The sequence below is a fragment of the Schistocerca serialis genome, chromosome 4, assembly GCF_023864345.2.
Source record: "Schistocerca serialis cubense isolate TAMUIC-IGC-003099 chromosome 4, iqSchSeri2.2, whole genome shotgun sequence".
In the NCBI taxonomy this organism is placed as follows: domain Eukaryota; kingdom Metazoa; phylum Arthropoda; class Insecta; order Orthoptera; family Acrididae; genus Schistocerca; species Schistocerca serialis.
The window spans coordinates 437,766,210-437,792,921 of record NC_064641.1 but is presented as its reverse complement, the minus strand read 5'-3'; the positions used below and the strand labels follow the sequence as shown (position 1 = coordinate 437,792,921).

The 26,712-nt window shown below is 38.4% G+C and overlaps 1 protein-coding gene across 1 annotated transcript in view; it reads left to right on the top strand.

Annotated features, from left to right (window-relative positions):
* Window positions 1-26,712, top strand: part of LOC126475049 (large neutral amino acids transporter small subunit 1) — a 381,454-nt gene that overhangs the window by 323,845 nt on the left and 30,897 nt on the right. Inside the window, exons 4-8 of the mRNA XM_050102599.1 lie at window positions 9,563-9,656; window positions 10,392-10,560; window positions 11,001-11,104; window positions 17,334-17,430; window positions 25,652-25,726. Of these exons, the coding sequence (XP_049958556.1) occupies window positions 9,563-9,656; window positions 10,392-10,560; window positions 11,001-11,104; window positions 17,334-17,430; window positions 25,652-25,726 (539 nt within the window). The remainder of the gene's footprint in view (window positions 1-9,562; window positions 9,657-10,391; window positions 10,561-11,000; window positions 11,105-17,333; window positions 17,431-25,651; window positions 25,727-26,712) is intronic.

The following is a 26,712-nucleotide window of genomic DNA, read 5'->3' as shown; positions in this document are numbered from 1 at the left end:
GATGTTTTCCCGTCCATCGTCCCTGCCGCTCTCCCGCCCTCCTTACCACTTCCAGCCGCGTTTGTTGGCAGCTCTTTGTGGAGCGGAGGCGGTCGCAGACCTTGCAGGAAGCGGCCAGTTAGCGCCGCTAGGTAGCGCACTTTACCGAGTAAGCCTTTCAGACCTTCAATTGCTAAATTGACCAACCTACCACCAGCTTACCAGATAGTGGGCACTTCCTGTTTCTCGAATGTTGTGACAGTTGGTACGCGCGCGTCTGTTTCCGCCAAATTTTGTTATTTCTCGCGAATAAGATTTCTCTCCAACTGTGTAGCTGCAGATGTCCTACTGGGACAACACAGTACGCTAGTGCCGTGGTCGTTGCGGGCTGTGAAAATTACAGTAAACATCGTTTATCCGGCCCTCATTAAACCGGACTTTTCGTAAAATAACTGTAGAGCATTCGATACTCCGGAAGTAATAAGGGTAACAATCGTCGACGACAGTCATTACATTTAAGATACAGCCAACCACCATACAAGGATCCTGGCTGTTTAAGTTCTGAACTTAACGTTAAGTTTTACAGTGTTGTCTTGCCCCGTTTGTTGCTGTAAAATGACTTGAAAGGGAAAGAAGGTGGTGGTGTTCATGGACAAAAAGGTGCGCTGAATAGGATGGACGAAGGAGAATCCTTGAAAAACAATGCTACTGGATTTGGAGTTGGAATTTCGGGGGTGTCAGACTGGAAGAACAATCTATGACCAGCCATCTGCACGTTCATTGACAAACTTGTACACTGAATAATGAAGGTGGTGGCAATGTCGACCGGAGTTCGTGAATCATTTGAAAACATTTCAGGACGCTCCGACACAAGTGTTGACGTAAATAACTGTTTGCGAGATGACGCTGACGTTGGCTACCTTTTGATTTCTGACTACTAAATTACGGCCATTTGTTCGTCTGCAGACAATCACATCTGTGATGGTGGCTTAGCTGACGGAATTCGGTAGCAGTCTGAACACATTGGTACATACAGAGGGAACAAAGCAGCTGGACTAAATAGTGGTTTATTTCGAACGCCAGGAGGAGAAAAACTTCGGCCTGATGTTAAAACGCCTGTTTGATCGAGCTGCACATCGACGTAATCAGTGACCCGCTGGGTCGGGAGGGGGAGGGGGTGGTGCCAGTGGTGGGAGGGGGGCAATTGCCCATAGTTAGAATTCATTTACTTTACGAATATGAAATAGGACCTATAACTGCAGGGCTCGAATTTTTAAGATCTACAAATACCTGGAAAATTAATACTAAAATGACGTGAAAATGTTGATAAAATGACGTAAAAAATTACGTACACTGCCAGAAAAAATTAATATACCACTTAGAGGTTTTCAGTTCCTCAAGATTTATTATTGCAACAATGCTGTGGAGTACATGAAATGATTACATTTGTACGTTAATAACATAAGCGGTTCCAAGGTATCGACCGATGCTGAAACATCCATATTAGTACGTGGTGTAGCCTCGCCGGTGCTAAATTGGCATCCAGCCGATAATATGGATGGCGAATACTCTCCTGGGATACGTTATACCACGTCTGCTCGACCTGTTCATGAAGTTCTGTAAGAGTTGTAGGTTGACGAATCGCACGAGTCACTTCTTGTTCCATCATATCCCATATGTGCTCGATTGGAGACAAGTACAGAGACTGTGCTGGCCAGGTAAGTTGCTGCACGTCTTTCAGAGCACGTTGAGCTTCACGGCAGTGCGTGGTCGAGCATTGTCATGTTGGAGCAACACAGCACCTTCCTTCTTTAAGAACAGTAAAACAATGGGTCTAACAATATTCTCTACATACCGAGTGTTGGTTGGCATCCCCTCAAGAAACACCGAAGCTGAAAGAGAGTTGTAGCTTATTGTACCCTAGACTGCAAGGTCTGGGATGGGGCCAGTGTCCTGTATGAAAGCACTCTTCTAAACAGTGCTCACCAGGTCTACGTAGTTCGTGCAAAGGACCATCACTTTCACTGAAGACCATGGCGCGCCTTTCCGTCTTCCAGGTGATCGTCTGGTGGCATAAGTCGAGCTGTGCATGTCGATGCTGGACAGGCTAGAGGTGTGCATTACCATAGTCCCACTGCTAATAACAGGTTCACAACAGTTCATGTTGACACATCAGGGCTCACTAGCCCTCTTATCTGTGCTGTCTGCAGCTAGTGGTCTTGCGGTCACGTTTTTGCTTCCTGAGGATGGGGTCCCGGGTTCGATTTCTGGCGGGATCAGGTATTTTCACCCGCCCTGAGATGACTGGGTGTTTGTGTTGTCCTCATTATTTCATCATCATTCATGGAAGTGGCGAGATTGGACTGAGCAAAGGTTGAGAATTTGTATGGGCGCTGATAACCACGCAGTTGAGTGCCCCACAATCCAAACAACAACAACAACAACAACAACATCATCATCTTATCTGTGCTGTGGTAGCTGTACGATCTGTCACTGCTTCCCTTACAATACGACGATAGCTGTGCGCGACTGTGCAGCATGTACATCAGAACCTCGTCTACGGGTGTGAGAATTTCCATGTGACCACTAATACAGGCATAGGCTGATGACGTTGAAACAATTATCAGTACATCTACTATCCCCTAAGTGGTACATGTTGTCATCGGATAAAAATTGACGCCATATTTCCAGGTGTACTAACTTTTTTCTGGTAGTGTGACATACGTAAAGTGAGTTATCAAATGGACTAGGTTAATGGAAGACCTAATAGAAAGTTTGAATTGAAGTTATGAAAAGGATAGATAATTAATTTAAAATGACTATGTTTTTCTTTAAGAAATCACATTCTTTGATATAGGAAAATTGCTGAGTAACCACCTTAGAGCTACTGCAATATTCTTCAGAAATGTAATTGAATTTCACCTAGAGCATTGCTTTTTCTTGTCAACATCGAAAAAATGAATTGTTGTGTCATAGTTGGAAGTTACACAAACATGTAAAAATGAAGCAAAATCTTAAAAAGACATCATCCTTGAAAGAGGTAACAGAATATGGTACCTACAGGACTAAAAATAAAAATTAAATTGACATTTTGATAGAATATTCAAGAGTTTAGTACTTGTGAACGATGCGCTGCTCATAAGAGATTACGTTCAATGAATTCTGGGCATTACTGAAAAGCTACAATAAAATGAGATGAAGATGTTGATCAACTGAGCGATTTAACTACTTCTTGTGTATACGGTGCAACACAGCAAACCTAATGAAGTACTGAGTGTGTAATTCTTGCCGCAAGGCTATGTTCTGCAGCTTCTGTATCTGGTCTGAAGCAGCCATAATGACAGAAGCTGTGTGGACCCACTCGGGGACATGTGTACTCAAAAATGGGACAATATGATGAAACTGGATTTAAGTTGAGAATTCGAAAAAATAGGTCATTACATTCAACTCTGTAAATTTGGTCAAGTTTATTTTTGTTGCAGAGCATTGAATGCACTTAACGATAGTGTTCTACAATTAAGTCATGTAGCAAGTGAGAGTGATTGATTCAAGTAAAATTGATGTTGAAGCTTGGGGTAGTGATTCAAAAAAGCAAAATGTGGTGAATGTTATCCATATGTAATTTTTAATGGTGGGGAAAACCAATTGTTTTTTCTCCCTTCATGAAGGAAAGGGAACCTTATTTCTATTATATGTGCTCTACAGCAGTATTGGTTCTTGTTGAGCATTGGTTTTCAAACATCTTCATAAATGTACTTTCTCACACAGTTCGTACTTATGAAACAGAGTGATTGATGTACAGGACTTCCACTTGGAAGAAGTGGGATCTCTTCAGATTTATGTTCTACCTGGTTTCCTTCCAGATGAATGGTTCCCTTGAATAGACCATGGCCAGTTTCCTCTGACAACTTCATCCAGCTGAGCAAATGAGCCTCCCATATTACAATGCCTTTGACAAGTCATTAATCTTAAATCTTACTTCCTGGCTTCCTTCCTTCCTTCATCCTTCTCACTTTCATATCTTTTTGGAATTCATGATTATATGACCATAAAAATTAATTATTCTTCTTCAGATAATGGACAGTACCTCATTGAAAAATGTATTGATTACAGTGAACTAACTGGAACAGTTCCTTTGAAAGGCACACAGCCAATATCAGCCTCCATTCTTCCCCGTTCTGAACTTCTGTTAGGCCTCTAATGATCCCATCATTCACAGGGCATTAAATCCTAATTTCTCCTCCCTTTTACAGTGAACTAATCCCCCAACCAAAGTCACTTGGGACTTTGTCGCACTTTCTGACTGTTTTTCTTACATGCACTCTGCACATCAACTTATTTGTCATCTTCTACAAACTTATACATAAGTACCTCCAGTTTTTGGAAAACAGCTGTGTGAAAACTAAAAGACATACAAAAATACCAGTCAGTGAATAGAGCATCTCTCTAAGTCTCAAACTCGCATTACAGGTGCTCAATATGGGGACCATTGGCGACTTGGGAAAAGTCTATACATGAGCACAATTCATTGCTCGGAAAGGTGCAACAGCAGCAGCCCACTATGGAAATCTGTTCATTGGCTTGCCTATCTGCAGGCATGATTAACTCATTGTGACAATACACAGTGATTTGTCTACATGTTCAGTGGTGCACTCTGCAGCTAAACCACGGCATGTATTACAAATCTAAACCTGTAGGAATGCTCTGTTTACTGATATGACATTTTTCTAGAAGGTGCTACCCATTCTGGTTGGTGATCAATGTGAACAAAACCGGAAATGACCATGAAATTACATGGAGTGATTCACAAAGACCAGAGGCAGACAGTTCACAATGTTTGTCACAGACTTGGGCCGTCTTATGGTACATGTCAATAAATTCTAGCTGATGAACTGAACATGAGACAAATTGCAGCAAAGTTTGGTCCTCGCCTTCTCAGCATCGATCAACAAACCCTCAGGATTCTGTCTTGCACTGAACTGTAACAAAGAGTTAAAGAATGCTTGGAATTCTTATCCAGTGTCATGACAGGTGATGAATCTTGGATCTATGGCTATGACCCTGAAATGAAGCAGCAGTCATCGCAACGGAAAATGCCATCTTCTCCCAGGCTGAAAGCAGCTGGTCATGTTCACGACATGAAATCAATGCTTTTTTTTTTTTTTTTTTTTTAATTTTTACATTCAAGGAATAGTGCACAAGGAGTTTGTCCTATTCTAGTCAGACTGTCAATGGGCAGTTTTACTGTGAGGTTTTGAGGTGACTGAGGGAAAGTATTTGGCACAAACGGCCAGATTTACAGAAAAAGAAAGACTGTTCGGTGCACCATAACAATACATCACATGGAATTGATGGCATTTCCAGCAAAATACTAAACGCTTGTTCTCAACAGATAAATAAGATTCTCAGCCACCTGTGTAATAGCTCTCTGGAACAGGGCATTTTCCCTGATAGACTGAAATATGCTATTGTTATACCTTTGCATAAAAAAGGGGATAGATCTGATGTCAACAATTACCGTCCAATCTCCCTTCTAACAGCTTTATCCAAAATTTTTGAGAAAATAATGTATTCAAGAGTAGCTTCACATATCTATAAAAATGAAGTACTAACAAAATGTCAGTTTGATTTCCAGAAAGGTTTTTCAACAGAAAATGCTATATGTGCTTTCACCAATCAAATTTTGAACGATCTGAATAACCGAACACCACCCATTGGGATTTTTTGTGATCTCTCAAAGGCTTTTGCTTGCGTAAATCATGAAATTCTGCTAGACAAGCTCAAGTATTGTGGCATGAATGGGACAGTGCACAAATAGTTTAATTCGTACCTAACTGGAAGAGTGCAGAAAGTTGAAATAAGCAGTTCTCATAATATGCAAAGATCAGCACATTCCTCAAACTGGGAAACTATCAAGAATGGGGTTCCACAAGGGTCGGTCTTCGGTCCTTTGTTGTTCTTAATATACACTCCTGGAAATGGAAATAAGAACACATTGACACCAGTGTGTCAGACCCACCATACTTGCTCCGGACACTGCGAGAGGGCTGTACAAGCAATGATCACACGCACGGCACAGCGGACACACCAGGAACCGCGGTGTTGGCCGTCGAATGGCGCTAGCTGCGCAGCATTTGTGCACCGCCGCCGTCAGTGTCAGCCAGTTTGCCGTGGCATACGGAGCTCCATCGCAGTCTTTAACACTGGTAGCATGCCGCGACAGCGTGGACGTGAACCGTATGTGCAGTTGACGGACTTTGAGCGAGGGCGTATAGTGGGCATGCGGGAGGCCAGGTGGACGTACCGCCGAATTGCTCAACACGTGGGGCGTGAGGTCTCCACAGTACATCGATGTTGTCACCAGTGGTCGGCGGAAGGTGCACATGCCCGTCGACCTGGGACCGGACCGCAGCGATGCACGGATGCACGCCAAGACCGTAGGATCCTACGCAGTGCCGTAGGGGACCGCACCGCCACTTCCCAGCAAATTAGGGACACTGTTGCTCCTGGGGTATCGGCGAGGACCATTCGCAACCATCTCCATGAAGCTGGGCTACGGTCCCACACACCGTTAGGCCGTCTTCCGCTCACGCCCCAACATCGTGCAGCCCGCCTCCAGTGGTGTCGCGACAGGTGTGAATGGAGGGACGAATGGAGACGTGTCGTCTTCAGCGATGAGAGTCGCTTCTGCCTTGGTGCCAATGATGGTCGTATGCGTGTTTGGCGCCGTGCAGGTGAGTGCCACAATCAGGACTGCATACGACCGAGGCACACAGGGCCAACAGCCGGCATCATGGTGTGGGGAGCGATCTCCTACACTGGCCGTACACCACTGGTGATCGTCGAGGGGACACTGAATAGTGCACGGTACATCCAAACCGTCATCGAACCCATCGTTCTACCATTCCTAGACCGGCAAGGGAACTTGCTGTTCCAACAGGACAATGCACGTCCGCATGTATCCCGTGCCACTCAACGTGCTCTAGAAGGTGTAAGTCAACTACCCTAGCCAGCAAGACCTCCGGATCTGTCCCCCATTGAGCACGTTTGGGACTGGATGAAGCGTCGTCTCACGCAGTCTGCACGTCCAGCACGAACGCTGGTCCAACTGAGGCGCCAGGTGGAAATGGCATGGCAAGCCGTTCCACAGGACTACATCCAGCATCTCTACGATCGTCTCCATAGGAGAATAGCAGCCTGCATTGCTGCGAAAGGTGGATATACACTGTACTAGTGCCGACATTGTGCATGCTCTGTTGCCTGTGTCTATGTGCCTGTGGTTCTGTCAGTGTGATCATGTGATGTATCTGACCCCAGGAATGTGTCAATAAAGTTTCCCCTTCCTGGGACAATGAATTCACGGTGTTCTTATTTCAATTTCCAGGAGTGTATATTAATGGCTTGCCATTGTATATTCATGAAGAGGCAAAGTTAGTTCTCTTTGCTGATGATACAAGTATAGTAATCACACCTGACAAACAAGAATTAACTGATGAAATTGTCAATAATGTATTTCAGAAAATTACTAAGTGGTTCCTTGTAAACGGCCTCTCACTGAATTTTGATAAGACACAGTACATACAGTTCCGTACAGTAAATGGTATGATGCCATTAATAAATATAGACCTTAATCAGAAGCATATAGCTAAGGTAGAATATTCAAAATTTTTAGGTGTGTCCATTGATGAGAGATTAAATTGGAAGAAACACATTGATGATCTGTTGAAACGTTTGAGTTCAGCTACTTATGCAATAAGGGTCATTGCAAATTTTGGTGATAAACCTCTTAGTATATTAGCTTACTATGCCTATTTTCACTCATTGCTTGCATATGGCATCATATTTTGGGGTAATTCATCACTGAGGAATAAAGTATTTATTGCACAAAAGTGTGTAATCAGAATAATAGTTGGAGTCCACCCAAGATCATCCTGCAGACATTTATTTAAGGATCTAGGGATATTCACAGTAGCTTCTGAGTATATATACTCTCTTATGAAATTTGTTATTAACAACCAAACCCAATTCAAAAGTAATAGCAGTGTGCATAACTACATTACTAGGAGAAAGGATGATCTTCACTATTCAAGATTAAATCTAACTTTGGCACAGAAAGGGGTGAATTATACTGCCACTAAAGTCTTTGGTCACTTACCAAATAGTATCAAAAGTCTGACAGATAACCACCAAGTATTTAAGCAGAAATTAAAAGAATTTCTGAATGACAACTCCTTCTACTCCATAGAGGAATTTTTAGATATAAATTAAGAAAAAAAGAAAAAAACCAAACAAAAAATTATTAAAAAAATAAAAAAAAATAAATAAAAAAGTTGTTATATTAACTTAATTATGTTGTTAAATTAACTTAATTATGTCATGTATTGGAAAATTTGACTCGTTCCACATCATTACGAAATATCATATTCATGATCCATGGAACTAGTATTAATCTAATCTAATCTAACATCTGCACACACCTCTTCTCACTATAAAGGAATTTCCAGCCAAAAACAACATGGCAATGGTCCCCCCCCCCCCCCCCCCTACTCAAGATACCTATACGTGTGTGATTTCTACCTGTTCCTGAAGATGAAAATTGCATTGGAAGGGTGGTGTTTTGATTAAATTTAGAACATGCAAGTTGAACTGCAACAGGTCCTGAACACACTGAACAACACTGGGATCACTGAATAAATGCCTAATGTGACTAGTTTGAAGGCGAGAGAGGACATTAGGATGTAAGTCTAGTTTTCTGACTTTTACAGTCAAACTCTTGGATATTCTGGGTAACACCTCATATATGTCTTGTAGTTTTTACACAGTTATCTTCTGATATGTCAGTGGAACTTATGAATAAACCTATGTATAATGAATGAAATTATGGAATTGACCAGGTAAAAGATATTGGGCTGAATTTAAGTCAAACAAACTGAGACTGAGATCATGTAAGTAGAGATACCTTTTTGAGTAATTAAAACAGTAGAAGCCTCTACATAAGAGGAAAATTGCTTAGATGAACAAAAATTTGGATTAAATGGACACTAAACCAAGAGTGTTTTTTGCTTGGTACATTACAGAACCACTTATGATGAATGATAGCTTGCTGTGGCCTGTGCCAGATCTTATCTAATAAGTAAATTTTTTTTATATCTTCGTTAGACAGTTGTATCTGTTCGATATCTTTATTTTCATTTTCTACTTCTTCTACTCAAATACGATACTAATGCTACTGCCACATTGGTTCATTGCTCATGATGACAGTTTTCATGAGTAAGACTTTATGAACACATTTACTGTACTTCAACAAATGAGACATGAATTGTGCATGTACACCATAAGACAGCTATAATCATGTTGTTTATCATATTATGAACCTTGATGATTTAATACTACTGTAAGCATTGCTAGTAAGCAAAGAAGTCATTTTTAACGATAAAAATCATTTCTGGTTTGGTAGGAAAACACATTTTCTGTCAGATATAGCAACATTAAATAGTTGGATGCACAGTAGTTACTTAAGAAAGAAAAAAAAATCTTATTTGTATTGGAAGAAATATAATTTTCTTTTATGTATTTGTTTTAGGCCAGACAGAATACTTCACATTTGAAAATACTAAATCTGAAGTGACATCTGTGGCCCTGTCATTCTATTCGGGGCTGTTTGCATATAATGGATGGTAAGTGGTCACTTATATAAAATGAGTACAACAAACGTAAAGTGACGAAATTTCTATTCACATCTCTTTATTTCTGTGCACATTTACACATAATTTAAACTTATTACCCATGATATATTCTTTTTGAAAATCAATTTATGAAAACTGAAGTCTGTCATATAAACTGACTACTCAAGATGTTATTTAAGTTTGTTGGAGCTCTTGATAGTTTGAATGCTATGATGCTTTGATGAAAGTTGTTTCTTTGGTGCCGCTAATCAGGCAGAAATTATATTAACACATTTATCTGTACTACATGGTATATAAACTTGTAGCAAAATATCAGATAAAAATTAATTGTAAGTAAGAATTATTATCCTTTTTTTATCTGTAGGACTCTTATGAAAATAGAACTGACTATAGGTGAGTTGATATACGTTGGTTGATCCCTGACAGTTGCAGTGGGCTGGTTGTGACTGCTTTGCAGGCCTACCTCAACCAATAATGTAATGTGATTTTGCAATCATCTCTACGCCAATACCTCAGTGTTTCACAGCCCCATAGATGGCTAGTGTTTTTGCCTGCTACCATTAGCACGGTGCAGCTGAAAGCTGGCAACAGTGCTGAGAGCCGGCAGGAATCTTCTTACACAGCTTAGACTCAAGCACCAGATTACAACATACTGTCTAATTTTAATTTACAGTTATTGTTTGTCTTAATGTTTGTTATTACCAATAACATTATTCTGCTTTATAGGAATTACCTGAATTTCATCATTGAAGAACTAAAGGATCCTATAAGGAATTTGCCCCGGGCCATTGCAATTTCATGCACACTTGTCACTGTTGTCTATGTCATGACCAATGTAGCATTCTACACAACTTTATCTCCAGAAGAAGTCCTGGGTTCTGAAGCTGTGGCTGTGGTAAGTATAATCTTACAAAATGTTATATTCTGCATATAAACATAATTCTTTCTGCCTGACATAGTTAAGCATTGATTTCATATAGTCAATAGTATGATTCCTATGTGACTAGACTATATCATTCTATAAAATGATCATTGATGAATTGTGGTTGATTCTGTTGTTATTGTACACAAGCACTATCTCTTCTTTGAACTTCCTTGCAGATTATTTTAGGAGAATGATCAGTATGTGCTGTTTTGTATGTAAAAAAAAAAAAAAAAAAAAAAAGTGTTTGATGACTGGACACAATAGGTGTTAAAAAGAAAATTCTGTGTCTCTGGAGTGAGCATGGTGTGTTTTGAAGGAACTGTTGGTTTAGTTGTAAAAGACATCTTTTTCCATTGTATATGTTCAGTTCTTCTGTCACAAGTGTTTTAAAATGTGCTCTCTTTTAACAGACTTTTGCGAACCGCTTATTTGGATTTATGGCATGGACTATACCAGTCTTTGTGGCATTATCCACTTTTGGAGCTGTTAATGGAATTCTGCTCACTTCATCAAGGTATTACAAATTTTTAAATACATATTTTAAAAAAGGTAATAATAATGTCATTTTAACCAAAAATTTTCTATTGTTCCCCCAAACACACTTTTTTATACACTACACATCATTTATTATGTCTTTTTTCGATTTAAAATAAAGTTATTTTGTATGAGCCACTGTACAGTGTTATTTATTGACATAAATGCACTTCTTTTCTGTGTTTCCAGACTTTTTTCTACATTCATTAGTGTCATGTATTCTGCATGTAGTATTTTTTTTATCTTTCTCACTGACAGCAATATTTTTTACAAATAGGTTGAATAGAAGTGGGCCAAGTACAGATTCTTGAGGCATTCCATACTTAATACTTCTGATTTCAGATCTGCATCCAGTTTCTGTTTCCACATACTACTTTCTGTTGCTGATGTACGATTCTATCCACTTGGCTGTATGTCCGTAAATACCATAGCTTTCAAGTTTTTTAATAAGTGTAGTATGGGTGATTATGTCAAACTCTATAGACAAACCCAGAACATAGCAGACAGTTCCTTTTGTCTAACACATCTATAACGGATTCTGTGAGGCTTGAGATAGTTCTGTGAGGCTTGAGATAGTGGTTTCTGTAGAATTCTCGTTTTGGAAACCATGTTGTGCTCGAATCAAAATGCTGTTTTTCTCTAGTATTTTTGAGAAACCAGAGATTAAAGACACTGATCTGTAGTTATTTGGTCCATTTTGGTCTCCTTTCTTAAATATTGTTACTACTTTGCGTACTCTTAATTTTTCTGGGAATACTCGTCTAAATGAGCAGTTTGCAACATTCAAAAGAGGTTTGAGTATTTCTTCATTCACAAGTTTTTATTAAATAATTTGATACTTCATCTTCTCCTGCATACTTTTTGGGTTTTAATTTCTGGATTATTTTTATGAGTTCTGTTTTTTTCACTGGTTCCAGGAACACTGAGTGGCATGGCTGGCCAAATATTTTAGCATGTTTTGATCTCTGATGATCTGTTTTCCCTTGTAACTTTTGAACAGCATCTATAAAGTTGTCATTTAGTGTATTAGCAATTTTTGTTCCATCTGTAACCACGTTGTCATCAATTATCATTGACTTAATAAAATTGCTATCTTTTACACTTTTTTGGCTATATCTTTTATTGTTGATTATATCCCATGTTGTTTTACTTTTTTGATTTGAATTTGCTATGGCTCTGTTTATTGAAATGGCTTTTGCTTCTCTTATTAATTGCTTGTACTTCTTCTGATACTGTTTATGTGTCTCCATATTCCCTGCTTGTCTGAGTTCCTTCACATAAGTCCTGAGTTCAGTTATTTCTTTTGTAATCCATTTCTAACTGTGACCCTGCTTTCTCTGATAGGCTACTTTGGGGAAGACTATATGAAAGTGATGCATTAGTGTGTTAAGAAATGCATCATACTTCTCATTTGTACCTAGTGCTTGTATTGTTTTGGCCCATTCTTCTTTCTTCACTGTTGTTTTGAAAATTTTCATGTTTTGTACATTGATAATCCTGACTTCTTTCTTATCTTTTGAGCCACCATTTATGTGGATCTGAATTATTAACCCACAATGTTCAGAGATTGCTGTCTGTAGAACTTTCGTTTCACGTTTACTATTCTCAATATTTATGATTATGTTGTCAACAATGGTTTGACTATGATCAGTCACGCTTGTAGGTACATCTATTATTGTTTTCATGTTACACTGTAATAATGTCTCTTTCAATTTTTGTTTTGGTTTTGATTCTTTACCCATATCTATGTTAAAGTCTCCACGTATTACATCATCATTCATTTTAATCTTCAGTAATAATTTTTCTAGTTTTCTCAGAAATGTAATGTTACCACTTGGGGACCTGTACACATAGATAATTCTGAGCTCTTCTCTCATGAAGCTGGTGATTTCAAAATCTTTTTCAATGCAAGCTGGAAGGATTACATATTTACAGTATTCAGTACCTCGTAGACTCCCAATTTTCTTTTTGTATGTAGCAACACCTCCACCTTTATGTTTTGATCTACAGAAATATTTAATCAACTCATAGTCTCTTATTAGGCTGCTAAGCTCTGCTTCATTTAGCCCACGCTCACTGATGTGTAATTTATCTGGTTGTGCTTCATTCAGGACCACTTCCACTTCAAGTTTTCTGTTGCCCAAGTACTGAATATTTTGGTACAAGATTTTAATGTTCCTTTTTCCCCTTTGAGTTATGGGTTGCTGAATATCTGTTGTAGTTGGAGCATGATATGTGGCTAGGCTGTATTCATTATTATTTATCTTGTCCTTCTCTTTTGTTGGCTGTGGAATAAAAAATCTTTTGCTAAATAGTGGGGAACTGCTCATACCCTCTGTGAAGTCCACATTGGTTTCCTTTCTATTTGTTCAACTTCTGAAGTTGTTGGTTGTATGCTTTGATGTATTTCACAATCTTTTTGTGGTGCTATGTGTGATGGTTCCTTTATTGCGCTTAATCCATTATCAGTTGTTTCTGTTGGCACATTGTGATCTTCCTGCTTTTTACGGTGTGTTTATTCCAGTACTGCTCTTAATGCTGCATTTGCTTCTATTTTCATTGATTCATCATGGTCTACCGCATTGTTCGAATGTGATGGTCCAGTTTTTCCATCTGCCTGGTTTTTTGATTCTATAGAGGATTTTTGTACTTCTTGCATGACGGTTACTGCTACATTTTTTCCCATGACAATGGCCTGTTTTTTTGCTGTTACTGTATACTTTAATTCTCTGCATAGTTCCTCTTTTGTTTATATGCAATTCCTGGCATGTGAAATCTTGTCTTCTTAGGAATCAGTTTACATCAAGTACTGTGGCATGATTGTGTTGTTCACCTGCTTTTACAATGTACTTGTTCAGCTGATACATGATATAATTTGTCTGTACCCTGTCTTGCTGGTATGCTAATTCCATTTCTGTTGGTGCAATATATACTTTTACTGAGATGTGTGATGTAACACAATTATCGGAACATTCAGCAGTGTCGATGTTTTGTTTTTCCTTTTGCAAATTTGGTCTACACTTTTGGACATCTGAATGAATCGACACAATATCTGTTGCGCACACACACAGTTTAATTGTTCTTCTAGAACCTTCAAACAAAATGTGCAATTAGAGCTTTGTTGTTGTTGTTGTGGTCTTCAGTCCTGAGACTGGTTTGATGCAGCTCTCCTTACTAATCTATCATGTGCAAGCCTCTTCATCTCCGAGTACCTGCTGCAGCCTACATCCTTCTGAATCTGCTTAGTGTATTGATCTCTTGGTCTCCCTCTACAATTTTTACCCTCCATGCTGCCCTCCAGTACTAAATTGGTTGTTCGCAGATGATGCTGTAATTTACCGTCTAGTAAGGTCATCCGAAGACCAGTATCAGTTGCAAAGCGATTTAGAAAAGATTGCTGTATGGTGTGGCAGGTGGCAGTTGATGCTAAATAACGAAAAGTGTGAGGTGATCCACAAGAGTTCCAAAAGAAATCCATTGGAATTCGATTACTCGATAAATAGTACAATTCTCAAGGCTGTCAATTCAACTAAGTACCTGGGTGTTAAAATCACGAACAACTTCAGTTGGAAAGACCACATAGATAATATTGTGGGGAAGGCGAGCCAAAGGTTGCATTTCATTGGCAGGACACTTAGAAGACGCAACAAGTCCACTAAAGAGACAGCTTACACTATACTTGTTCGTCCTCTGTTAGAATATTGCTGCGCGGTGTGGGATCCTTACCAGGTGGGATTGACGGAGGACGTCGAAAGGGTGCAAAAAAGGGCAGCTCGTTTTGTATTATCACATAATAGGGGAGAGAGTGTGGCAGATATGATATGCGAGTTGGGATGGAAGTCATTAAAGCAAAGACGTTTTTCGTCGCGGCGAGATCTATTTATGAAATTTCAGTCACCAACTTTCTCTTCTGAATGCGAAAATATTTTGTTGAGCCCAACCTACATAGGTAGGAATGATCATCAAAATAAAATAAGAGAAATCGGAGCTCGAACAGAAAGGTTTAGGTGTTCGTTTTTCCCGCGCGCTGTTCGGGAGTGGGATGGTAGAGAGATAGTATGATTGTGGTTCGATGAACCCTCTGCCAAGCACTTAAATGTGAATTGCAGAGTAGTCATGTAGGTGTAGATGTAGATGTAGATGTAGATCCCTTGATGCCTCACAGCATGTCCTACCAACCGATCCCTTCTTCTAGCCAAGTTGTGCCACAAATTCCTCTTCTCCCCAATTCTATTCAATACCTCCTCATTAGTTATGTGATCTACCCATCTAATCTTCAGCATTCTTCTGTAGCACCACATTTCGAAAGCTTCAATTCTCTTCTTGTCTAAACTATTTATCGTCCATGTTTCACTTCCATACATGGCTACACTCCATACAAATACTTTCAGAAATGACTTCCTGACACTTAAATCAATACTCGATGTTAACAAATTTCTCTTCTTCAGAAACACTTTCCTTGCCATTGCCAGTCTACATTTTATACCCTCTCTACTTTGACCATCATCAGTTATTTAGCTCCCCAAATAGCAAAACTCCTTTACTACTTTAAGTGTCTCATTTCCTAATCTAATTCCCTCAGCATCATCCGACTTAATTCGACTACATTCCATTATCCTTGTTTTGCTTTTGTTGATGTTTATCTAATATCCTCCTTTCAAGACGCTATCCATTCCATTCAACTGCTCTTCCAAGTCCTTTGCTGTCTCTGACAGAATTACAATGTCATCGGCGAACCTCAAAGTTTTTATTTCTTCTCCATGGATTTTAATACCTACTCCGAACTTTTCTTTCATTTCCTTTACTGTTTGCTCAATATACAGATTGAATAGCATCGGGGAGAGGCTACAACCCTGTCTCACTCCCTTCCCAACCACTGCTTCCCCTTAATGTCCCTCGACTCATATAACTGCCGTCTGGTTTTTGTACAAATTGTAAATAGCCTTTCGCTCCCTGTATTTTACCCCTGCCACCTTTTCAGAATTAGAGCATGCACTTGCAAAATTTTGTCTTTCATTCATTGTCGGAAATTTTCATTCCGAGTATTTCCTTGTACTATTTTATTGTCTATTTGTTTAGTTTCAAGCCGTTGATTTTGTTCTGTGCCTTGCGCTGACCAATTTACACAATGCGCATCATGATGATAGTTGTTTGCTTCTCTGTGCTGTGCTATGCTTCACAAAGAGAGAGAGAGAGAGAGAGAGAGAGAGAGAGAGAGAGAGAGAGAGAGAGAGAGAGCATGCTTGGAATACTGTAACTGTATAGTTCAGAACTGTACTAAGATTTTCACTAGTACCAATACATAAACTGATTTATATTTATGCTGCATCCACAATTTATACAAATTTCACTAGCTTGATATCGTAACAAACTCTCTTGCAACAGCAAAAATTACACATGTTGGCCTGACTCTTTTCTTGTTTATTTTTGAAATTTTTGGCTATATTCACAAGATTGTTTTGCTGAGCACTTGCTATCTTGGTTTGTTTCATTGTGTTTAACTGTTTCTACTTCATCCTTTCCTCTATTTTTGTGATAATATGACACACAATACACTTAGGAATACTGTACAAACTGCAAGATCTGTATATTACACATATTTTTCACTCTTTATCTTTATATCTGAAGCGCTAACACACCCTCGATTTGTTATGTCCACTTTAGGACTCATCTCACAAGGATTGAAATAATTTTGTATTTATTGCAAATAATCTGACTTGGCAAAAGTGTGAGCAATTAGCAGAAAAAAGTTAAGAAATTACTAATACTTTAACAAAATATTTTGGGCTGAAAACTTATAGCTTGATTAATATTGAGTAGACACAGGAAGAATAAATTGGGCATCTGCTTTCGGCTATCTTGGATATATCAGAAGATTTGTCTGCAATTACAAGAGCCTAAGATTGCAGCATTCCTGCCATAATACATTATATCTTACTCCATGCCAAATCATTAGCACAGAATTCAATGATCTGATAGTCTATCATCATTCAATAACATTTATTGTTCAGGTAGATACTTTAGCAATGTCAGATGTATGAATACCCCAATAGTCTCTTAAATTCTTCAAAGTGGTTGTATGCTGAAACAAGACTACACAAAAATGCTATATTTGCATTAATACATTTTCCTCAGTTTTGGTTGTAGGCTGTTACTATCAATTGCTATAAAGATTTCAGAAACAGTAACCCTATTTTTTAATGTTTCAGATTATTCTATGCTGGGGCATGTGAGGGACAAATGCCAGAAATTTTAACAATGATTCAAATATCAAAGCTGACTCCTGCTCCAGCTGTACTCTGCATGGTAAGACATTTTTTTCCACTGTCATGTGGAGTGTTGTTATAATTGCACTTGTTATCTTAAATCACAAGAATAGTTTGATGCATCTCTCCATGCTATTCTATCCTATGCAAGCCTCTTCATCTCTGCATAACCACTGCAACCTATATCCATTTGAACCTTCTTACTGTATATGACCCTCTACAGTTTTTACCCCATACACTTCCTTACCAATTTGATAATTGCCTGATGCCTCAGAATGTTTCCTATGAACTGACTTCTCCTTTATATCAAATTATGTTATAATTGCAATTCAGTACTCAGTCTACCAATATAATCTCAATCTACCAATCTAATCTTAAGCATTCTTCCATAGCAACACATTTCAAAAGTTTCTATTCTCTTCTTGTCTGAACTGCTTATCATCCACATTTCATTTTGATATATTTCTACACTTCTGACAAATACTTTCAGAAAAGACTTCACAACATTTAACTTTCTATTAGATATTGCCCCTTTCGGAAATGTTTCTCTTGATATTATCAGTCTGTAGTTTTGTATCCTCCCTGTTGGTGCTAACAGTTATTTTGCTGGCCAAACAGCAAAACTTATCTATTACTTATAGTGTCTCACTTATTAATCTAATTCCCTTAGAATATACATATATCAAAAATTAGTTGTGTATACTCATTTTAACTGAGCAGTGGGTCCTATGATGTCATATCCAAACTTGCAGCCTTTGTATGTATGTATGCATGTATGTATGTATGTACGTATGTACCTCATTAGTCCGAAAAGTTTTCAGACTGGATAAATAAAAAATAGAGAAACAGCATGATTTTAATTCTTAAAGTGTTCTACATAATCTCCCCACAACCCCACCTCCACTCTCACATGGGTGAAACGCACAGAATATTCACTCAACCATGTGAAACCATCAGAGAAGTCTTTCTTGCGATGTTGTTCAAATTGCACATCACATTGGCTTGAATGTCAGTTATTTCATCAGAATTTCAATCCATCAGTTGAATTTCTACACTTTGTCATTTTTTGGTAGGTTCATACTGATAACATCAAGTCAGGTCACCCTTGACGATTTTTTCCAGGAAAGAATTGTCCATGTTTTGCAATTCATAGCAGGCACCCGTATTTTGTTTTTGTTCAGGTGTGCAGGACAAACTTTGCACACATTCCAGAGAATGTCTTGAACTTTTGATCTAGAGATGTTGCTCAATTCTGATTTGTGACAAGACAACACTGACACACTACACCTGCACATCCATTACTTAACAGTGCCTGCTCACAGTAGACTGGTAAAGACTGGTAAAATGTGGCAATTGTTATCTCAGGCTGCCACTGTATTTACTACACTGATGTCACTTATATGTCAGGAATAAAATAAGTCTTAGAACTTTTTGAATGGACAGTGTATGCATGTATAACATTTTTCAAAGATTGTTGTAAGTTTATTTTAATATTAAATTTCTATTCAGAAAATGTCAAACAATTCCACTGACATTCACACACTGTCTAAAAATTACTGACTCTGTGACAACAGTACAAGAAAATGAATGAATGTAGTCTTGGAATAGTGGTTAAGTATTGACCTAAGTTTACAGCAGTGCTCGCAAAACTTGCACAACTCATTATTATCCCATACATGCAATTTTCTGTGGCCAAAATAATACATAGAGTGTCTCTTATTCCACTAGCATTGTACATATCATTCTACCTTGTGAAACTGAAGACACAGCTTTAATATTCCTATTCCAAGCTGTGTGGATTAGAAAATCAGCCTGATTTCATTTAAGAACACACCTATGTCATTGGTTATCAGCAGATTAAGGAATCTCTGAAAGGCAGTGGTGTTCCACAAAGGTTTTTTTTTTTTTTTTTTGAGAACACTGGAAAGGATCATTAAATTCAAATAACATATCATTATATTACTTTAATACCTGAATAGTAGTGACATTATTTAATGTCACATGAACTTCATAGATCAGTGTTAGTGTGACCCATAAAGTGTCATCCATTACGTAAGGATCTCACTAGAGTGGGTTAAGACTGGAATATATACTACACTCCTTATATGTGCCACAGTATGTACTATTTTTTCTTGTTCTTTCCACCATCCAAGAATATGTTTCGGCCTCTGCACCCTCCTCAGCAACAGCAGTTGAGAGGTACAATGATACATACTTCAGTGTTTGTCCATATGGTCCAGACCTCTTGCATACTCTTGGAATTTCAACAGGTGTGGTAGTTTCGATAGGCCTGAAGTCCTTTTGTGTGAACCATAAGTAGCTGGGCAGAATGAAGGTTACAATTTGTAGCAACATTGACAACTAATTATGTTCTATGTTAATAGTGCCATATAGTTACTGACTCACCAACCTCTATGAAAACGTTATCCACATAGTCAGTGCTCAGCACAAAAAGATCATGATATGAGAGACAGAAAAATTTTGTGATGTTTAATATTGTCATTCCCTACCATTCATGTAACTTCTGCATCTTGATTTGAGGTATTGCCATCACATCCCTGATTCATTAAGGCTCTAGTGATCATCCAGAAAGCTACACTGCTCAAGGAGTGCCAAACAGAGTTGGATAGTTGTCTCACTTTGGATCATTAGTAGCATCTTTGAATGACCTGAGAAACATGACAAATTCATTTAGGATCTACTATCTATGTACTGAAATCTACTTAACTCCTTATGTGGGAGCAACTCCTTGACCTTGATAAGAGTATCCTGTACTGAAACTAGCATGTCTAACCAAGTCTTTCACTGTACTTGGACATCTTCTTTGAGTGATGTTGTGAGCCTCTTTGAATGCACAGCTCTTACAACATGCCACTAGTACTTTGTAAGAGCATGTCTCACCTACACTGGTTAGTTCTGGCTCTGAAGATAAAATCTGTGACTTAAAAGTATGTATAAGAAAAATGCTAAAACAATGACAAGTGCAAGGAAGCCTACCAAAGTCCTTTAGAACTGCAACTATATTAAAATCCTGATCTCTTACAAAATGTGCTGACTTCATTAAGTCCTTGGGAATTTGTAAGCAATCAAAATGGCTACAGAGCTCTGATAAAACATTAGCTATTTTTTCCTCATTGGTAAATGGGCCGGTAAACACTACTAGGTTATCCATATGCCATGTTTCACTAATAATGGACACAGACATTTTAGAGCAGATAGTTTAACCCTTTGACTGCTGAAGGCGCGCCACCTGCTTGGCGCACTGACGCACCGCGGCCTGTGGGTTTATCCGTCTACCTGCGCTGTGTGCCTGTCCCTTGGAGCCATCACTGGGACTGGATCAGCCTGCGCTGCCCAACCTGCCCTGTGCTGAATATTTCTTGGCTGAATACGACTCGCACAGAGCCAGCGTGAAGTTTTGGCCACTTTGAGCTGTAATATCTCGGGCAATAGTTTTTGTAAAGAAATAAAATTTGGCCATCTTGTACAACTTTATGCGTTCTCTTAAGAATAATAATGAAAAGAATTTTATGAGCCATATTGAGTCAGAAAATTGTAAGTAAATCGGCCAAAAACTAGGTGCCCGAAAAAATTATGAAGTTTGGCTTCTTGCATCTCCTGAACTAATACTATGATGGATGTGCATGTAGCAACCTAACAACACAGGGTTCTTAAATATAAAGTTTAATTTCCATAGCACTTTTCAGAAATGAGTGAATTAAGCAAAAAATGGAAGATTTAGTAAAAACGTCAAAAATGTGATATTTTTGTTCCAATTTTGCTAGAAAACTATGCTCCATAAAACATACCAAACTGTACAACCGGAATGAAAGTTGGGCACGAAAATCAGTCTCAAAAACAATGTAAACTTTGGGTTAGCATGTCTAGTAGTGTGAACGCATGGGGAAAATGAAATTTAGAGTGCAGTAGATTGACTGCAGAACGATAAGGAATAAAATTTTTTATAATTTACAAATTAGTTGAAAAGATGTTGATTTTTATGAAAAGATGAAAGCAGGGTGTATTCAATACTTCTTTTTCAAATGCTGTTTTCTAATCATGCTTCAAAGCCAGTCTCATTTGAACAACAAATTTTAAGCCCCTCACCCTCCCCCAGAACAAGAAGTTTAATTTTCAATATTGGCTAACAACAGAGGCAAAGTAGCAAGAAAAATCGCACTGAGAAAAGAGTTTTAACTTTGGCATGTCATTTCTCGTTGATCAAAGGCGTTTAAATCAGTTATGGAAAACATGTTTTGTACAAGTAGACCGAGTGTAATCTACATTAAGGATAAAAGAATATAACTGTCCATGTTACATATTAATTTAAATGTATCATATGCAGATTAATGTATGGGTTTTGTTATACTGGCACAATGTACTCTGCCTAATTACATTTGCCACAGTACAGATATTGCGCCATTTCAATCACCAAGTTCATTCATTTGCCAGTAAACTGCTAAATATGAAGAAGTCAGGCTTTGTTTGAATAATTTTACACATGTTGCATCTATTTCCCATCCTTCTTTTCGATCTGGGCTTTGGACTGGCACTGGCAAAGTTAAAAATAGATTTATATTTTTTTTTTTTTTTTTTTTTTTTTTTTTTACATTTTTGCCTTTTTTAGTAATTCATTCAGAAGTGTCAACGATTTTTTTCACAATTAGTTCCCAATGATTAGTAATGCTTCTTTGTATGATAAGTCTCAAAGCAGGGTGCAACACATAATGGATCATTGCAAGTTTTGCATTGGTATCTAGTTTCTTGGCGCACTTTCTGTTCTGTGCAAACCACGCATCTGCACATTAGCATACTTTTCTGCGAATGTTCACTCATGATAACTGCTGGAAAATGTCTCCCTGTGAATTGCAGAGGATTCTCATCATTGTAGTGCCTTCTTCCCCTACCAGCTTTTCTCAGTTCTGTAGCATTTTTTTCTACAGTCTCCCTTACGAGAGAAAGGTGAAACTCTGCGAGTGCCATTTTTCGCCCTGTTGCTGACCGATGGAGAGCATGAGCATTTAGTATGCACAAATCCAGAATGTGAAAAAATATTTCTTATACCATTTCACAGTCTTATGCGCTGATTCCACGGAGCTCAGTAACATGTCACAATGGTCAACTGCACCCCTACTCGAATTGTAATCTACAATACATTGCGGTTTCTTTATTTTTTTGCCAGTATTTCTGTCATTCTTCTCTGTTTCAACCATTTGTGTTATGTAACTTGTGGTCAACATGTACTTCTCTCTCTTATCGAACCACTTGATAGCAAGGACCTTGTCAGTGGACCTAAACTCAGTTTCTCCTCTTTTTAATTTCTTCTGCAGTTTTGGAATGTTGCGCCTGTTCTTACGAACAGTACCACATGCGGCTGTTCCATGGTTGTGAAGCCAAAGAAACAGGTCCGGGCTGGAGTACCAGTTATCAACATATAGAATATGACCCTGTTCCAAATATGGTCACACAAGAGTTGCCACTACGTCGCCACTTTTTCCCAAATTGTGTAACCCAATTTCTGTTGTTGCCCCTGCATATACAATAAAATCTAATATATACCCACCCTGACAGTCACACAGTACAAATGTCTTTATTCTGAATCTACTTCGCTTGGCTAGAATAAATTGCTTAAAAGATAATCGTACTTTGAACAGCAAGAGACTTTCATCTATACAAAGCTTGTGATGTGGGCAAAATGAATTATGAAACATCTTATGAACTTTGTCAACAATTGTCCTAATTTTAAATAGACTGTCACCTCCACTACTTGCAGAGTTATTACTGAAGTGTAACATTCTCAGAAGTAGACAAAAATGGTCGCAGAACATAATTTTGCTGAAAACTGGTGTGTTCAAAAGTGTATCTCTGGACCAAAAATCACTTAATTTTAACTCCTTAACTTGCGCCATTAGAAGGCAAACAGCAACAAAACAATACATTTCCTCAAATCCAGTGTCTTTCTACATTGTCAGTCGAGAATTCACAGATTCTGTAGTATTTTCTCTGGTGTAAAAGTAAAAACGATTTGTTTTGTCTGCAATAAATTTCAACAGTTCTTGAGACATAAATATCACAAAAAATGAAAGAATGCTTGGGTCAGTATCTAATTGACATTTGTGTCCTGAACTTGAGTCATTGAAGTGATGGTTTAATGGCTGGAAATTGGTTTCTTTCCAGTCAAATGTGTCACTTAAGCATGCTCTCTTCTGAACCATTTCACAGTCACTGTCTGATTCCTCGGATTCAGAGGAACTGCTGACTGTAATTCTTGCTCTCCCCTCTGATGTAAAAGGATGAGGACTACAGCTAGATTCTGTTGAAGACTCATCACTGTTAGCAACGTCAGATAATTCATACTCATTGTTGCTCTTAGTGAGCATATCCAGGATTTCTTTATCTGTGCAACCACGGCGACATGACATTTCTCATGTAGAAAACAAGAACACTGACGAAAATACAGGAATCTAAGTCAAATTCTGCAAGGAGCGAACACAGCAACAAAGATGTATGCACTCTCGAGCTACACAGTCAGACCACTGAACAGCTACTGGAAGAGTGGGGCAGAAAGACAGCCATGCGTGTATACATGTTCGTAGTGCTCAGATAGCTGTGACTCAGTGCGCCTAAATGTGTCCCTAGCAGTTGGAAGGCCAGTGGCGCGGGACACATAAATACGTCCTTAGCGCTGTAGGGAGGACCCAAGGCCATGTGTATACACGTCAGGCGCATCAGGGGAATGGCGAGGCATGATGAGTTAACATTTCCACAGCAGTCAAAGGGTTAATGTGCATCTTACATACAACTATCTGTTTGAAAAGAGGCTCTTTTATTGGTAACAGCAACAGTATCTCATGGTATCGACCCCTTTTTAATAGCCTCTGCACTGGAAACAGCTTGAATCTCAACCATAGCAAACAAGTTAGTATAACCTCCACATCAACTTCACAATACAGTCCAGTTCAGTTCCTACAGATAGGACTCCTTGTGCTACCTTTTTGAAATCTGAGCCATGAACCATACTGAATGGTCTAAGGTATAATTTGCTTTTTGGTTATAGGAACATAGCTGATGTTGCTTTGTGCCTTATTTTCATTTGACAAAGCATGTATGTTTTCTTATGTTGGAAGTGGAAGAAACAAGATTACAACAGATTTGTTTGCATTGAACAAACTTTTTTAAGAAAAGGTTAGACTCTAGCATGACACTCTTGCTAGACATCACTCTTCCTCCTCCTTCACCACCTTTGCAATGCTATATGCTAAATCACTTAATTTTCATCTTACATCCTCCAGTCCCACAAAATAAAGCTTCATTAGAGACCATCTAATCTTGAGAGTTGATCTTTTTCACCCTGTCACTGCTACACTAAAACACTAAGACTGGGTACTCAGCTTCATATTAAGTCAATGCTATTATTACACTGCTGCACACTTCAGTAAGAGGGACTGTGTTAATGAGTAGAAAGTGACAACAGTGCCACCATTCTCACACATGTCATATCCATCGGGCTATAGTGGGAAGGAAAGAAGCCAGTATAACACTGACATAATGGGTGCCTTGATTGCTGATGTATGCAACCCTTAACATTGGAGTCGTACTCACTCGGCTTCTTTTCTCTACATCAGAACTTGTTAAGTGGACCCAGATGACAAGCAGCAGGAGTCGGTGAATAATTTGGTTGTGCAACACTTCAATTATTTTGAGCACATCTGTGGCATCATTGATCAATGTGTGTGTGTGTGTGTGTGGTTTTGGACTAAGCTGCATCAAATCACTGAGACTTGTGGTTGACTGGTGAGTTGTCAAGGATCAGGATGGCTCTCCAAGAATGTCTTGTGAAGTGTATAGCATGACACTATGCACCATCACTGGGGTGAAAGATATATGGTGCTAATTCAGTGCCCCACATCTGTATAACTATGGAACATTGGAAGCTTATAGGAATGTAATCTTACAAACAAGTGGTTAACCCACACACACAGAATCCTGAACAAGAAAGACCCAGATGGCACCACCTGCCAAGAAGGAGCAGAAATGCTGACAGACCAAACAGAACATGGATTCATTTTGTGACAAACATAAACTGCAAGTGACCATTTGATCTGCTGATTGGTGGATGCTGATGGTGTGATTAGAGTATGATGACAATGTTATCTGTGATAAATAAATATACTCAACATGTACTGTTTAATGTAAAATAGTTTTTCAGTTATGTTATTTTAATAATGTTATCCCTTATTTTTTCTTTCTTCTTTCTCCAGGCCTTACTGTCAATGCTGTACTTGACTGTGTCTGACATTGGAGCTCTGATAAACTATGTGGGCTTTGCAACTTGGGTAAATTTATTACAATATTTATATTATAAAATATTTTGAATGTATATTCAGATACTGTTTTTGTTTCTGTTAATTTTATCAGCAAACTTGAGAGTCTGTTTACTCAATTATTACCATTATGAATTTCATTCTCATTGAATTCATTACATAAATTTCTGTTTGTGTTTATATTGATATATATACCTATATTACACAGATTACATCCATTCAACATGAGGTTCACTCAACCAACCATTTCGTAATAACCAATTACCCATAGCGTTTCGTTTTTAATACTCTATACTGACTGAGTGTGTTGTACTTTACAGTGCACTGTAGTTTCTTTCCTGTAAACATGCATCAACTTTCTTTTCATGTCGCCACAATATTTAAATTTAATTTTTCAATTATTAGAGATGACAATGGTATTGCACATTTACAACTGAATCTTTAAAATAAACAGTGGTCTTCTAATTAGACCTCGATTTCAGTCTCTTATGTAGGGTGAATCTCAACTGCACTGACAAAATTTTGAAGGTTGTTCAGGGATATTTCTGAGTAATTGGGTATGAGGGACCTGTTGTCTCTGATTTCTTACGCTGTTGCATTAATCTGCTTTTTGTGTTGCATGGTTTGGTGACTGCTTATTACAGGATTTTCACAGTCATCTAGGTATTTTCACAGAGACAAAGGCAAATGGGGTAATGAGCCACTGGAGGCCATGGGTTCCTCATAGTAAAATATTCAGAAAATATCTTCAAACAACCTCTGAAATTTGCTTGGTGGAATTTGGGTTCACTCTATATGATGATTTACTGACTTTCTGTGAGCACAACCCTTTACACATCTTTAATTTTTATATGAGGTATAGCCTATAAAATATTATGTTGTAGAGTATGTTGAGTATAACAGCTATTCCTCTAGATACAAATCTGGATAGGAACACCTAACAGGACATTGACAAAACAATTTCAGAGAAGGAGATGGCCTCTGTTGTCCCACTTCTC